This window comes from Microtus pennsylvanicus, chromosome 8, assembly GCF_037038515.1.
Source record: "Microtus pennsylvanicus isolate mMicPen1 chromosome 8, mMicPen1.hap1, whole genome shotgun sequence".
Taxonomy (NCBI): domain Eukaryota; kingdom Metazoa; phylum Chordata; class Mammalia; order Rodentia; family Cricetidae; genus Microtus; species Microtus pennsylvanicus.
Genome location: NC_134586.1, coordinates 79386050 through 79403604, shown reverse-complemented (window position 1 = coordinate 79403604; position 17555 = coordinate 79386050). Strand labels below are relative to the sequence as shown.

The 17555-nt window shown below is 39.0% G+C and overlaps 1 protein-coding gene across 3 annotated transcripts in view; it reads left to right on the top strand.

Annotated features, from left to right (window-relative positions):
• Positions 1-17555, top strand: part of Tnip3 (TNFAIP3 interacting protein 3) — a 104962-nt gene that overhangs the window by 33321 nt on the left and 54086 nt on the right. For all 3 annotated transcript variants that reach the window (XM_075982068.1, XM_075982066.1, XM_075982067.1), the window contains exon 3: positions 11132-11225. In XM_075982068.1, coding sequence (XP_075838183.1) covers positions 11132-11225 — 94 coding nt within the window. The remainder of the gene's footprint in view (positions 1-11131; positions 11226-17555) is intronic.

The following is a 17555-nucleotide window of genomic DNA, read 5'->3' as shown; positions in this document are numbered from 1 at the left end:
TTTAAGTCTATATTTAAAAAATACACAAAATAAATTTTGAGTCTGTGACTATAATAAAATTCCTATTACCAAGACTAGATTAACAATTTATCACAACTTTGTTGATTAATTTTAATCTTTAGTTTTAACCAGGTATTGAACACAATGAAAATGTAAGTCATTAAACATACATACATCTCTAAGCCTGTTTCTTTTAACTGGAGTAGACCATTATAACTTTAGGAATTTATAAACCTTAATCATCAAACATATGATATTTTTAAGTTCTATTTTCCATAAACCTTGCTCATGATTTTATCTTTACTTGTCATTTTTCATTCTCAAGGCAAAAACCATCATACAAAATTCCATCCTAATCCAAAATATCTTCGAGACCTGCTGTTGCCTCCTTAACGTAGGGAGACAAACTAAACCATCTTGAAAGCCTGCTGTTGCCTCCTTAATCTGAAAAATTAGGTACACAAGCAGAACCCACAGGGCTAACTCTTTTATGGATACTGCCATAGCTGGTTTACACCGTGTAGTCAACTTAACCAAAATGTCAAAAGGCACAAGTTATATCTCCATTTAACCTTAGTAAAGTTGGCTGCCAGTCACATGGTTGCTTCCATTCTGATGAGGCCATCAGATAAAATGGCAGCAAGCCACATGGTTGCTATTCACGCCAAGAGGTGAGCCAATCAGGTACACACACTCGTGCCTGTTAATGTATTTCCTAAACAAGAGGTGAATCCAAGTTACATACAAACAAGAGGAAGATTAATGAAAGTGTTTGCTTTTATTCCAAAACCATCTTTTACATCCTCAATTTCTTTCCCCTTCATTTTTGTTCCTTGTTCTGTGTATAAATTTTAAACTATCAACCCTTTTTGTTACAAGTGTTAAGGTTAGCTTTGTTACAGATTTTATAGATATTTTAAATCACATCCAGTAAATTTACAAATAATACTGAGATAAGGAGCTTACACAATGGTCTTATAAATTCTGAAGTAAAAAGCTTTTATACTTTAGCAGAAGTCTTTAGCGAGAGATTATTTAGAGAAGTAAACATCTGTGATTACATTTTGTCATTTTTAAAGATGGTAATAAAAACCAAGGGAGGGAGTATGAGATAAGAGCAGTAATATCTATTTGGGAATAGTTTACTTTCAGCTGTTTTTATGCATTTAGTGCCATCCTGGGCTCCTCTTTTGCTCTCCTTATCCCAGTCACAGAGTCAGGTGGACAGTTTCATACAGCACAGAGACTTTGGGGGAAATATTTGAACAAGAATTCTTGGGTCTGGAAAGAGCAGACCACAGCCCAGCTCCAGGGCCAGCTTTTCTAAGGAGTAGAACAACTTATGACAATATCTATTACTGTCCATGCTCAAGAGTCAGAATCTCTAGACGATCAGAAGGGGGGCCAGAGCAAGAGGGCAAAGACGACTTAGAGATATGAGACACTCAAGAGTGGGGAGTAGAGAAAGCTTCAAGATAAGGGAATTTGGGGATCATTTGCTTGTGTGGTGGCAGACATTATTACAATCTGTGACAATTAGGCCCTGGGCATGCCCTTGTCCAGCCATTGAGACTGATGTTCAAGTTTGTGTCGAGGTCAGGCTGTTTGCAGGAAGACAGTAAGGCTTAATGGAATCTCTTGAGTCTGAGGGGAAAAAAAGGTTAGAAAAGTCAGGGAAGGTGTCATGACACTAATTCTGAGTGGAAAGAATTTATGGCTAGAGACGGAGCAAGCTCCTGGAGGGAGAGAGAAGAGGCAGGAGGGGAGACAAGGGTTTCCACAAGAGCAAGGAGGAGGTGGGAGAGACTTAGGGAAGCTGCTGTAGGAGTCCTGTCCAGAGGATTCTAATAACATAGGAAATGAGACACACAGAGAAAGGAAAGGGTAAGGTGACAGTCTTAATTCGAGGATGTCCCCAAAGGGAAAGAGACTTGTGAGAAAGATGTCTAGGATCCACAGAGGGGTAATTCCTCCTTTTTATACTAGGTGCCCAGGAGCCAAATTTTACCAATTACCCTGTCAATCCTTCATTCCAACAGGATTAGAAAGGATTCAGTCTAGTGCAAGTCTGACATTTCTGTCTTGTAGTCTATGACACTTCTTTGTTCTTTCCTTGGAATTCATGATAAACCTCTAGAACATTACAAACTAATGCTCTGTAGCAATTCGCTCAGCTTCTCTACACTCATGTTTCCTCAAAATTGTATTTTAATGTGTTCTACTATCTGATTATAAATTGGAATTTTCTGATGATTTTGACTATCATTTGTATAAGCTGCAGCTATCTCCCAAGGTTCTCTCATTTTTAGATTCCTATGTGCATGGGTTTGTACTTGTGTGTATATGTGTGTGCATGTACATGCATATATATGTGTGTGTGTGTACTCATGTGTACATGTGACTATGCATGTTTGTGAGTGTGCACATGTGTGTATGCACATGTATGTTCACATGAGTATGTGCAGGATAAGAGGCTAATATCAGATATCTTCCTCAGATACTTTCTTGACAGAATCTCTCTTAAACTGGTCAGCAGCAAGCATCAGGGAGCCTCCTGTAGCCACCACACTCCTGTCAGGAACAGAACTGCAGGCTCTTTCCATATCTGGCTTTTTTGTTTTTTTTCTTCACATGAGTGTCCAGGGTTTGAGCTTGGGTCTTCATGCTTTTATGACAAGTGGTGTACTGACTGAGCTATCTCCTCAGCCCAAAGATTCTCTGTTATTCTTTAGTATTTACTTTAATACCAAATATTTTTTGATTAAGATACAATGAAATTATATAAACATCCCATTCTTCGTCAAACAATGCTATTGACATAGAAATTAATAGTTCATTTGTTAACTACATTGCCCTTTGCTTGTTCTGTGGACTAAACCCTGGCACTGTGCGCATGTTAAGCCAGCACGCTACCATGGAGTTACTCTTAAGCCTTAAACTGTAACTTTATTTTCATTCACTTTGGTGTTGAAAGTATTTAACCAGTTCTTAAAGAGTTCCCTGTTTTCTAGAACAAAAAGAAATCCTAAGTTCATAAATTCCATATCCATATGAACATGGCAAAGAGAATAATGTAGATTACTCCAGTCTACATATATAGCTTTGACAGTTCTTTTAATCTCATATACTATGTCCCTATCCTTTTGTCGAGCTATTAAGAGCAAGCCTCTGTGTTGAGGTGGGAAAAGTTACAGAACATTTTCAATCAAATCATCACTGACTGCTACTATATGTGGGGTGATTATATATATATATATATATATATATATATATATATATATATATATATATATATATATCAAGCGCTTTCTAAAATGTTCATAGTGTAGCTACACAGTGCATGTAATTCTGTTGTAGAGAATATCCGACATGGATTGTGATTACACAGATACTTAATTAAAAAAATAAATAAGTAGAGGTGCTCTTTTTGGTTGGCCATTTACTAAAACTGTGGTAATTTAAGGATTAGCATGGTCTCTGCACAAAGCAGAAATGCGAATTCATGATGTATTCTGTATTTTGAACAGAAATATATTTTATTAAAACTCTAAAAATGTATTAAGCAAAATAAGCGAGCCATAACTTGTATTCACACGGAATCCATACATTATGCTCCTCTACCCATTCTCCCTATCCTTCAACATCTCAATCTCTGAAGTTAATTCAAGATGAAAACCTCAGGGAACGAAAATCAACACCGATTTCCTGATGAACTAGATGCAGAGCGCCCTCTAGAGACAGCATTAAATTAGTGCAGTATTTCCAACTCTAAGGAGGTAGGTAGAGAAAAGGCCAGACAGTGAAGGGAGCCAAAGTGCACCTGCTCTGGTCTTCTCGGGGTTGGTGGTTCTTCTAGACACAGCCACAAGAAGATTGACCAAAACACTTGACATCAGAAGAGTGACCTGGATGATCCAAAATGTAGGGAATAAACCAGGATGCAGCCAAGAATGCAGAAGGGCAATAACAACATTTATATCCTAGTCACCTGGACCTTAATGTCAGAAATGAAATACAATTTTAAAGTGTTATTTACATTATTAAAAACACATGGCCTTGGATAAAAGTCTGGAAATGTTTCTTCTTGCCCAAGAACAATACTATTTTACACATTATCTTAGGGTCATCCAAGGACTCAGTCAGTAAAGGTGCCTGCCAATGGGCCTGCCAAATGGCATCCCGTGGCCCACATGATGAAAAGAACTGACCCCTGTCAATAAATAAATGTAAAATTAAAAAACTTTAAAGACTCTGAGAAAATGCTTTTTCTTCTCCTGCTTCTCAAGCCACAGCTCTTAATGTTTCCATTATTATGGTAACAAAATCATTAAGACTTAATAACTTAAAACACCACATGCAATTCCTTTGTTGACTAATTCCCCCCAAAATCCAAGAACATATGTAAGTATCAATCATACTGTTTTGTGACAACATTCTTGGAGAGATGTAAACGGAAATTCACTCATCCTAGATAGCGATCCACAACAAACAAAAGTCAGGGTACCATCAAAGCCCAGCTTGGTGAACCAATTAATTGTCTAGGGTTTCATACAAATGTAAGCAAGGTTTCACATACAAAAGCAAAAATTACTCACATAGCTGCACCACCAAACACCCCAACAAGGGTGACAGATCATGGGAGCTGGAACGCTAAAGCACATAGCACAATTCTCAGGCCATCCTAGATGTGAAAGAGTGTCTCTTCCAGATAATCTAGCTGGCCTGAACCTCTTTCCAGATAGTCCCACTGGTCTCGGAGAGTCTTCACATTCCTCCCTATGAGTGCAAGCTGAGAGAGGGAGGAACCCAGTGAATCTGGTCAGTTTCAGGGACTTCCTGAAACCTTTGACTTGTTTTCTTTCTGAGTTTTGATGAGCTCTCTCCAAAACAATGTTTTATCTCAAATGAAGCTGTTACACAACATATACTAGTAAGAACTAACATGCAGAACTCTAAGACTTGTTCAGGGTCTTTGGGACCACATTTCTCCGTCTAGGTTATGTATTTCTGGTCTTTGAGCATCTGGAAGTATTTCCATTAAAAAAGAAACTACTGCCAATTTTTCCTTGTCTCAAACTTGAATCTTTGTTCTCCAAAATCTTTCCTTTGAAGGCAAGGCTTGCAACACAAGATAAAAGCTCAAATTGCAACTCTAGCCATGAGTGGGCAGGACATGTGGACCCAAAGGAAGAAAAGCACTAATTCTGAATCCCTGTCCTGGCTTTGCTGTCTGTCCTTTGCCCTACTGATAGTGGCTTCTCTGTCACATAGGGGAAGAACTAAGTATGGTTTTCTGTCTTGTCTGTTGAGTAATTATTTCCTCCAGGAATTTGCCTACAATGCCAGTGCTAATTAAACAGTTATTTCATGTGACCAGGAGACAGTTTGAGTTGTATGTTCATTGTGTACCACCAATGTTAACATGAAAGCATGACTCAAGCACAGGCTAAAATGAGCAACTGCCCAGGGTCTTACTCAACTCATGAACAAACAAGGTATACCCAAAAGATAAACTGGTTCAGTCACAGAGCGCTTGAAGAATTAGGTGTATATATTAGCAATTAACTAGGAACTGTTAGAATAAAGGTTTAGATTAGATACAAGGCTTCCTTTTAAGACAATAAACCACAATATTTGAGAATTTCTTTTTTTCAATTTTCAAATAATATTTATTATTCAATGTTCTTGCTTTATTCTATGCTCCAATGAAAATATTTACAATCTGAAAAGAATACAATAATTTACTACTGATGTTATCTTTAAACTGACTTTATTTGAGAATTAGTGAGAAAAATCATAGAAAAACATCTGTGGTGTTCAAGGTTGGTAATCTTGATCACTTTATGCATATGATATAATGTACAACTCACAAAGCTGTCTTCTGGTCTTCACATATCTGTTATGGCCTAAAACACCCTTAATCACATCACACATACACAACAGAAATTAAAAAAATAATGACTCTTACTGTCATTACATTATTGGCATCTCTGAATAATTCCCTAAAAGGCAATACTCCAAGACAAAGTGTCAAACAGATAACTAATGGGGACACAAAGAAGCATGGAGCATTAAATAGCACATGCATATTTATAGCATCTTAATATACAGCTGATTACTGACTCTCTAACCTTTTGATGTCTCTACCAGAGAGATGTTTTCTACCAGAAATGATTCTACAGGCTAGCAATGGTTTGCTTCTGATCACCTAATAAAATTTAGATAATTAAACGACCCTGGGTGAGCTTTGTAAACAATGGCATTGAAGACAGCCATTTGGGGGCTTAATGTCCTGAATGTTTTAAAGATGTTTCTACTGGAAACCTTTGAACTAATCCTGAAAGCAGAAGAACTCCAAAGATTCCTGGCAATTGCTCATCCTCTCCCTTTCCTCTCCGGTGGTCCACTGGGCTCCGGGAGGATAGACCTCTGTGGGGAAACAGCTCACAGTCATATAGAAGCCAGAGGAAGCTAGTTCCCAAAAGTCCATTGTCAAATTGGCTTAACTGTCCTCACTTGTCTCCACTAATTCCTATAATAATTATGTGATGAAATTTTGCTTTTAAGTGGTCATGAGTGTGTGTGGTGGGGGACAGATTTGTATGCATGCGTATATGAAAGTTAAAGGAAACCTGAGGTTCATTCTTTAGGCATCGTTCACCCTTTCTGACATGCTCTCTCACCAGTCTGGGGTTCAGCAAACAGCCTAAGATAGCTGAGCAGAGAACCGGGGACTCCACATGGCCTTACCCTCCCAGGGCTGAGATTGTGTTTGGTGTGATGTAGTTTTGCTGTTCTTGGGGACAAACTCAGATCCCTTAAAGACAGAGTGTCTCTCCAGCTTCTCTGGTTTCTGTTTTGTTTTACACTCCAGTGCAAACCACAGTTCATTGTGTTACAATAAGGGTATAACTATGTGGATACAATTAATTAGTGACTTAACAAGAAAACAGGCATCTACCAAGGTTAATGATTTCTGTCCCCATTGTCAGGATTGTGACTCTATAGAGAAAAGGCAGGCCTGCATTTCTCCTGGTTTTTCAAGAACATCAGAATTCATAAAGCATAAGGGATTATACTAATTAAAACAAAGTACCAATTTTTTTACCTACTTAGTTCTTACATTGATTAGACTATATTCTTAAAAAAGTGTTAACATTTTTACAAAATCTAAATATATCTTCTTATATCCAACAATGTCACTATTTTAGTATCTTTTATATAAAATTAATTTTTTTCAGCAGTATACTAAATTTCTGAATTCTTCTTTCCAAATTCACTTGTAACAACACTTGATAACCACGTGGCATCCTTAGAATAAAGTCACAGTGGTAAAGCTCTATTTGGGAGCATGCAGCAACACCTCTCCTGTGCTGTTATTATCACCAAGCCTAACCCCAGTAAAACACTGTTTTCCAATTTTATAAACCAAACCAAGGGGATACAGAGAGGGACTTACACTACGGCCCATTATTTTTGATTTTGAACAACATTTATCTATTTAACTTCTACTGAGTTCTTCCACAGAGGCTTCATGTGGAGGTTTTAGGTTATACTCAAGAGTGTCACAGACATGGGCAACAATGAGAAAAAGCAGATTAACACAAGTCCTACCCAATATGCAATACCTGGAGCTATGTATGCCCTTTCCACTTCCATTCCACTGGAAGCCGAGCACTGGGTGTGCATGCCCTCGCCCCACTCTCCTTAGGAGTGGCCAAATGCCCTGCCTCCTGCCTCTACCGTGTGATTCTCTGCTTCACTATCCCTTCTCTTCTTCCTACAGTGGCTGAAGTCAATGATGTGTGGGTACTGAAAGGAATAACCCTCTTCAGAATGTGCAGTAACCCACCTCTTAGAGAGGATGTGTCTGGTTCTGAGCCTGGCAGACACATTTCCAACCATGCTTGTATCAAACAGATGTATCAAGGCCTACCTATGGGGCAGACCCATAGATAACTACCCACCTGTCCAAATGCAAAGATAAGGGAACTTCTAGGCTTCATGCATGTCCAGAAACCAAGCTGAGACAGTGACTTCATAAGGGTTTCCTCTGTGATGTCAGGACTTTGCAGCAGTTAGCACGTAGTTGGAGAGGTGAATATATAAGAATACTTGAGGGTAATGACTGTTCCTGAGTGCCCATTCTGAAGCTGTTCCTATGCTTTCCTGGATTGATGATCCATGCCTTGCCTCAGTTGACCCATGAATGTTGAGGTTATTCGTATGCATTTTAGACAGCATGCAACTTGATGTTTATAACTGTGTTAATCAGTATTTCCAAATAAATATCACCATGGGATCACTCTATTAAAAAACCAGTATCCATGGAGGTACTTGATCTTCTAGTGGGGAAAACACAAAAAAAGTAAATGAACATTTTTCATAGAACTTATAGAGGTGGGTATGGAAGGGAGTGGAACATTGAAACCATATCGAAATAATCAAAGTATAAGAAAAATAAAGCAGAACGGAGGAACAATAGTAACAGATTATACAAAGTGGGTTTGGGTGACTGGTGAAGAGAAGCATCCTTAATAAAGTGGCATTTGAGCAAGACCTAAGTAAACTGGGTAAGCAAGAGCCACAAAGCCAATACTGGCAGTTGGGTCCCAAAGAGGGAACTGTTTGACATTTTCCATAAACTGTGAAGAAACCGGCATGGGAAAGAACAGGGAAGAGAGAATAGAAGACAAAGTCAGGAAGGCAGCAAGGAACCAGAACATTTCAGGACCAGGACCTCAGAGGAGGTCTTCTCGTGGGATCACTCTGCCTGTGTTCTCAAATGCTCAGAATCACTTGCTTTTCTGCCAAAGGTTGTAATGCTAGGAAGTAGTGTGGCCTCTTGGCAGGCAAGTCTGGATCACCATACAAGTCAGAAAGCAACCTGAGGCATTGGTCTCCTGTGTGCTCCAGTTCTACTGCTTCCTAGAGTCCTGATGAATCTAAGGTTGGAGGGCAGTTTCTGTGATGATTAATAGTGATAGACAGTTGACTGGTTTGAGAGACACCTGCAGGACTAGCAAAGCACAGCTCCAGGTATGTCTGCAAGGAACGATCTGCCCATGGGCCCCATCCAAATGCCAGGGATATGATGGAATGGCAGGGAAAGTGGGAGGACAGTTGTTGAAACAACCATCACTTTTCTGCCGCCGAGCCCCTACAAGGCTCATGTTTACTGCCCTCCCAACACCGCCCCAAAGCGATTGGTCCAGCTGGCCATGGACAGATACCTCTGAGACACTGAACAAAAACACATCTTTGCTCCTTTCAGGTATTTGTTAGTGATAAAAAGCCAACATGGTTGCGGAAGGGTTGTAGGAGTCCTCTTAGAGGAGTGTGGGAACCTTGAAGATAGACTTAAAATCTGCACTGTGCTTTTTCAATCTTTCTGGCTATGAAAGGTGCCCTATGGCTCAATGGGTTCTGTTTTACCACAGGGTAGGGCAGGTTATATGTGATGGTGTAAGGTACAGACACTTCACAGTCTGCTAGGAACATTAAAGGAAATGTGAAGATCAAGTTTCATTATTAATAGATTTTTTTGCTACACATAATAGAAAACAAGCAAAATTATCTTTGTTGTTTACAAAAGAGAGAGATAGCTAATTGTAGACATGGGGCAGTAAGGTCAGTTGCTTACTTTGGGTCTAATAATTATAAGCAAAGTCAGGTATTATCATAATCCTGGATGTTACTGCTTCCCCTTTGGAAGTTACTCTCAAAGAGAACACTAGGTTAGGCAAACAGCCCAAGCAGCCACTACTGTGCAGACATACTGTTAGGCCTGCCACCTCCTTGCTTATTTCATATGGAGACAATTTAGAACTCCTTCTTAATTCATGGGGTCTCTCTTTCTCCCTCCCTCCCCCCTCCCCCTCTCTTTCTCCCTCTCTCTGTGTACAGAAATGCCACAGTTAATGTGAGTTGCATTTTAATGGGAAGCTTTCTCTTTCACGCCAACACAACTGGGAAAGAATAATGATCTTGCAGGCTGGAGCAGTGTCTCAGCCTGGAAAGGTTAGGCTCATAATCAAACAGACAAGAATACTGGTCTTGCACTGAAAGGGCATGCTAAACTCTCAGTGTCACCAGTGACTGGCCACTGGAGTCCAGCTTACAATGGTGCTCGCAGAATGAAGCAGAATTATATTCTTCCCACATAGCTTCAACACACTCCTCAGCTATGAAGTAGTGTTTCCTTCTGGTGGGATTTGTTGTTAGGTTAACTGAAGTACTCAGGCAGGAAGAAAATAGTTAAAAATAGCTATAGAATGGAAGTAATATTTCTAGAATTTTACAGTCATTGTGTATAGTGTCCCTAGCAAATCCTTTCTTTGGCTCCTGATATACTAATTAAAAGTACATTTATACTATCATTTTATCATACTAACTTTTCCAGGTTTGTTCATTTATGTTTTATTGAATTTTTTGCCCATATTACATCTTACTAATTCTCTCCTCAAATTGTATTCATTTCATCTTCAAATATTTAGTTCATACACTTTGTAGGCCTTGGCTGGGGAGAAGACTCAGAGGACAATGTATTTGTCACAGAAGCATAAGAACCAGGGTTTGAACCCACATACAGCCAGTCATAGTAGCACACATCTGTAATCCCAGTACCTCCAAGGCATGATAGGAGGAGGAAATGAGAGTTTCAGAAGCTGTAGACCGGCTAGCCTGTCATACACAATAGTGAACAACAAAGAGAGCCTGTCTCAGATAAGGAAGACCTAACAGCACATCCCACCTTCACGGGTCTTCTGTGACATGAATACATGCAGAGTCATACAAACTCATACACACATCATACACACACACACACACACACACACACACACACACGAGTTAATAAGTCATCCTATTGATGTGAGTTTGGCCCTGTCCTACAAGGGTTACAGCTGTGATTTCACTGAGCACGTCAATATCCTGAACTCAAGCTAACATAGCTAAAATGTAGGTAACAGTGACTGTGAGTACGGCCTTTTGTTGGACCTGCTGGCAAAGAAAGATTGCAGAGAGTCCCCCTACACAGACGCCACCTTCCTGTCATCTGTAAGCCCACTACATCCGCGGATAATTTTAATCCACTTTATAGCATGTGACTTTTCTGTGTTCTCTTTGCCAGGTGTGAGAGCATGGAGCTTGATGACAACATCCGGGATTTGATAGCAGGCACCCCAGAGGCCAAATCCAGGCATAGAAGTGTCCATTCTCCAAAGGTAAGAAGTATTTTCCTAATACACACTTGCTTTCTCAATACACACTCAACAATTTGTTCACCCAAATCTTTTCTGGTTATCCAGGAACTTCTCTGATGGCTGACAAGGAAGTATGAACCAGCTCAGTATAAGTACAAGTATAAGCATAAGTATAAGTATAAGCATAAGTATAAGTATAAGTCAGTATAGGGCCCCTGCCAAGAGGAAGCCTGAAACAACACCAGGGTTTGCAGGAGAGCAGGAAAAAGTCCTTCTACTAGAAAGAACACTGAAGGCATCTTTGGAGAATGTGACCGACTCAGTCGCTAAAATCAGCACAATTCATGCCCATGTTTATTTGAAGTTGATTTTATTTCCTTCTGCATTGCTTTAAAAGGGGAGGCTTTACTGATAAAAGGAATTATTTGAGCATTTAATTTCCTTGCTTTTGAAGATGTTCATCTTGGTACTATGTAGTTTTACTTACCTTCGGGCCACCAGTTCACAAATAACAAGATGAAGGCTTACAATTAATTATGAAAGCTTGGTCTTAGGCTTTTCCCCAACTAGCTCTTATAATTTTAACTGACCTATTAATATTAATCTACATGCTGCCACGTGGCTCAGTCAATTTTCTCTCATTTGTACCTTTTGTCTGACTTCAGTGTCTCCTGGTATCTGCCCTCAGCTAGATTCCCCCCCTCCCCCCCCTCTCTCTCTCTCTCTCTCTCTCTCTCTCTCTCTCTCTCTCTCTTCCTCCCTCCCTCCCTCCCTCCCTCCCTCCCTCATTCCTCCCTCCCTCCCTCCCTCCCTTCCTCCCTCTCTCTCTCTCTCTCTCAGGCCTGCCTATACTCTCTTGCCTCGCTATTTGTCATTCAACTCTTTATTAAACCAATCAGAAGACACAATGGCAATGACACATCTTCACAGTGTACAGAAAGATTATTCCACAACAGTACCACTATGCAAATAGAGGTTAAGCTCCAGCTGAGGATGTGGTAGACAGTTTTCTAGGAATGCATCATAAAACCCCAAGAGCTGGCAGTTTTGGATTATCCACATGAGAGTCCATCTCTAACAATCATTTGTAAGATTCAATGTGACTACTGTTGCACTCATGACTGATGTTGAAGGCTAAATGCCTTAGATTTTATAAAAAATAATTTCAGTTCTTATCAATAATTAATACTCTTTGTAGAAAATATTTATGGATTAGCAGAGAGAAGATGATAAAACTCAGACACAAATACTGTAGAGAAAATGGGGATAGATGCCACTAAACAAACATTTACTGTCATAGATAATATGCAACCATAAATTCACATACTTAGGTGACACCTGTGAATGGGTTGTTTGACCCCCTCAAAGGGTCATGACCCACAGGTTGAGAACCACTGGGTGTGACCTTGCTTTTGTGACTGTATAAAAGCCTGAATTCAAATGAATTTTACTCATCTGACTTTCCCTAACCCTTGGAGTACCCTCAGAATATAAATTGTCTGATGCCCTCAATAAAGATGGCTGTTGCATGAGACTTTAGTCCACCTTATTTTAGACTCCACTTTCCTAGGTTCACACCACAAGCTACAGTGGCAACAACAGGCACCTCCACAATAGTCACACACACACACAAATTTCCAAGCATATATGTGTGGAGACGTGTGTATTACTGTTTCCTGAGGTAGGGATTATAAACACATCCTGAGCAATGCTAGTAGAACAAGTAGATGACTAAAGGAAACAGTACAAAGGAAAATAAGATGGAAAAAACAGATAAGCAAAGTGTGTGTGTGTGTGTGTGTGGTGTGGAATGACCCTTTTGCAGAGGTCACATAAGACAATTTGAAACACAAATATTTACCTTATGATTAATAACCATAGCAAAATTACAGCTATGAAATAGCAATGAAAATAATTTTATGGTTGGGTCACCATAACATAAGACGTTGTAACATTAGAAAGGTTTAGAGCCACTGGTTTATGCTGTATACAGTCACAAGGACAGCTTGTGCTTGGAAATCTCATTCTGAATAACAATGGGTAAGATGGTGAATGATCTAAAGTAAACCTACTCCTATTATGCCTGGGAGTGGGTCGATACACATTCCAAAAACAAACCCTATTATGGAGAAACAGAGGTTCTAAGACTTTTGTCATCTCTGGAATTTTCTCAGAAGTTCTCAAAAATTCTTCTCACACAGGTTTTTTTTTTTTCATGGACTGTGTTCTTACAGCCTATGAGGTCAACAAAAAGGGTTACATCACCTGGATCTAGCATTACAGGCAGTTGTGTGTCACTTAATAGGAGTGCTGAGAATTGGGTTACTCCAGAAAAACAGCGAATTCTTTTAATGGCCAAGCCATTTCTCTTGCCTCAAACTTAGAGTTTGGGGATACGTGAATTTTTTCATAAAAATATTTTTTTTCCACATAGTATATTCTGACATCTTCTCTCAGATTCCCCCAAATCCTCACCATATCACTCATCCAACTCCATGCCTATTTTCTCTCTCTTTTTAAAGAAAATAAACAGAAAATATAAACACAATCAAGCCAGAATAAAACAAACAGAGAATAACAAAAAACAAGAACAAAGAAAAAGCATGAGAAACATACCCGCAGAGACAAAACCCATAAAATTACAAAATCAAACACCTACTATAGAAGCAAAACACCAATAAGGAAAAAAGAAGAAGAAAAACAGCCAAACAGAGAGTACTATTGAGCTTGTTTTGTGTTGGCCATCCACTGCTGGGCAAGAGGTTGGCCCTTCAGAAGGGTTTGTATATCCAGGGGAGACTTCTTTGGAGAAAAATATAATTTTTCTTTTATGAACAGCTGTCAATTGCCGATAATTTCTGGGTTAGGGATGGGGGCTTATGCATTGTTTCAATCTCAGCATTGGGGCCCTGCCTCTCTTGGACCTCTGCAGGCCCTGCGCGTGCTGCCACAGTCTGTGAATCTGTGTGTGCGTCAGTCCTGATATACCTAGAAATTCTTGTTTCTTTAGTGTCTTCCATTCCCTCTGGCTCTTACAATCTATCAATACAATGGACACTGGTCAGTTGGGATGAAGGTTTTAGATAGGCACCATCTTGAATTCTCCATGTTCAGTGAGATATTGCTGTTTTTAGCAATACGGTCTTGCCATATGTTTATGGAGAGAAGCCAATAACCTGAGTTGTGTATATATGTGTCTATGTGGCCCATTTGATTAACCTCTTAAGTAGATGTGACCCATTCTTGGCACTAGAGATTTCATTTGGTGGTAGAAGAAGTCTAATTGGGTTTTTGTTGCTCCCATTATTTAGTGATCCCATTTATATTTGCTTCATATATGTATAAATTTTGAGAAGTTTCTACTGTAGTAAGATTCCATTCAACCCCTTGGATGGTCCTTAGTGATAGCTACTCCTTTCCTGGTATCTCCATAACTATATATTCTATTTCTTCTTCTTGGTGGATTATTTCCCCAACACCCCTTATCCTTCACTCTATACTTAACTTGTGTGGTTATACTGATCTTAGTATGTCCACCAAAGGCTTAAAACTAACAAGTAAGAGAACACATACACACTCACACACACACAATTTGACATTTGAGTATGGGTTATTCACTCAGTATGATTTTTTTTAGGTTCATGCACATTTCTGTGAATTTCATGATTCTTTTAAACAGCTGAATAATATCCCATTATGGAAATGTAGCTCATTTTCATTACGCATTCTTCTATTGAAGGGCATCTAGGTTATTTCCATATTCTAGTTATTGTGAATAGAGGAGCAATGAACTCTATAGAAGAATATAGAGTCCTTTCATTAAATATCCGTGTGCATTAGCTGGAACTTGAAGTAGATGGGTTTCCCTGCTTTCTCACCAGCTGCTTTTCATAGTGGATGTACAAGTTTGCCCTCCCATCAGCAATGGATGAGTATTACCCGTACACCATATCCAGCATAAGCTGTCATTTGTTCTATTGATCATGGCCATCCTTTCTGGTGTAAGATGAAATCTCAAAGTATTTTTGTGTATAAGAGGGCAACTGATTTTTTGGAGTTGATCTTGTATTCTGCCACATTACTAAAGGTGTTTATCAGCTGTAGGAGTTCTTTGGTGGAGTTTTTGGGGTTGCTTATGTACACTATCATATCATCTGCAAATAACGAAAGTTTAACTTCTTCCTTTCCAATTTGGATCCCCTTGATCCCCTTATGTTGTCTTATTGCTATTGCTAGGACTTCAAGCACTATATTGAAGAGGTATGGAGAAAGTGGACACCCTTGTCGTGTTCCTGATTTTAGTGGGATGGCTTTGAGTTTCTCTCTGTTTAATTTGATGTTAGCTGTCGGCTTGCTGTAAATAGCTTTTATTATATTTAGGAATGACCCTTGTATCCCTAATCTCTCCAAGACTTTTATCATATAGGGATGTTGAATTTTGTCAAATGCTTTTTCAGCATCTAATGAAATGATCATATGGTTTTTTTTCTTTCAGTTTATTTATATGACGGATTACATTGATAGATTTTCATATGTTGAACCAGCCTTGCATCTCTGGGATGAAGCCTACTTTATCACAATGGATAATTTTTCCAATGTGTTCTTGGATTCGTTTTGCCAGTATTTTGTTGAGGATATTTGTGTCGATGTTCATGAGTGAGATTGGCCTGTAATTCTCTTTCTTGGTGGAGTCTTTGTGTGGTTTTGGTATCAGAGTAATTGTAGCTTCATGAAAGGAATTTGAAATCTCAAAGTATTTTTGATTTGCATTTCCCTGATACTGATAATACCAGCCATTTTAAAGTGTTTCTCAGACGTTTCTATTTTACCTTTCAAGAACTCTCTCTTTACTTCTGTAACCCCTTTTTAAACTGGGTTGTTTAATTGAAGTCCAGTTTTTCTTTAGTAATTTATATATTTTAGATATTAGCCCTCTATTGAATGTGTAATTGATAAATATCTTTTCACATTCTGTAGCCCGCCATTGTGCACAAATGAAGGTGTGCTTTGCCACGCAGAAGCTTTCCTGTTCTGTGAAGTCCCATTTGTTAGTTACTAGTCTTAGTGTCATGCTTTTGGTGTCCTGTTCAGAATGTCTTTTCCTATGCCAGTGAGTTCAAGACTACTCCTTACTTCCTTTTCTAGCAGATTCAGTGTGTCTGGCCTTATGCTGAGGTCCTCAGTCTATGCAGGGTGATAAATCTGGATCTACTTGGATTCTTCTGCACATAGCTATCCAGTTTGAGCAGCACCATTTGCTGAAGATCCTGCCTCTTCCCCAGTGTGTAGTTCTGTTTTCTTGTCAAAACTTGCATGTCATTAAGCTTGTGGCCTCAAGTCTGGGTCCTCAATTCAATTTTTTTGGTCAATGTTTTGTTCTCATACCAATATCATGGATGCTGTCTTCATTACTATAGTTCTGTAATATAATTCAAGATCAGGGATGATGCTACCTCCTGCAGTTTGGGATTATTTTAGCTATCCTGGTTTTTGTTTGTTTGTTTCTTTGTTTTGTTTTTGTGTTGTTTGTTTGTTGTTTGTTTGAGACAGGGTTTCTCTGTGTAGCTTTGGAGCCAGTCCTGGAATGCACTTTGTAGTTTAGACTGGCTTCGAACTCACAAAGTTCTATCTGCCTTTGCCTCTTTAGTGCTGAGATTAAAAATGTGTGTCACCACTGCTTGGCTTCCTGGTTTTGTTGTTTTGTTTTGTTTTTGTGTCCATATGAAATTGAAAATTGTCCTTTGAAGTTCTATGAAAAATTGTGTTGAAATTTCGAGGCTGACAGTATTGAATCTTCAGACACATTTTGGTGGGATGTCCATTTTCACTGTATATATTTCATTCATCTATCATCATGGGAGATCTTTCCATCTTCTTATACTTCTTCAATTTGTTTCTTCAATGTCTTTAAGTTTTTATTATTCACTTGCTTGGTTAGAGTTACTCTAAGATTGTTTTCTTTTCTTTTCTTTTCTTTTTTTTGAGGTTATTGTGGAAGGTATATTGTTTCCCTGATTTCTTTCTTAGTTTGTTTGTCATTAGCAAATAGGAGGGCTACTGATTATTGTGTGTTAATTTTGTATCCTGCTACTTTGAAGAATGTGTTCATTAGCTCTAGAAGTTTCCTGGTGGAGTCTTTAGGCTCTTTTGTGTAGAACATCATATTTTCTGAGAGAGAGAGAGAGAGAGAGAGAGAGAGAGAGAGAGAGAGACAGAGAGAGAGAGAGACAGAGACAGAGACAGACAGAGACAGAGACAGAGACTGAGACTTCAGCTTCTTTTGCATGTGGCCATCCTTAATCTTATTTCTGATTTTGGTGGAAACACTTTAAGTTTCTCTCTGCTTATGAT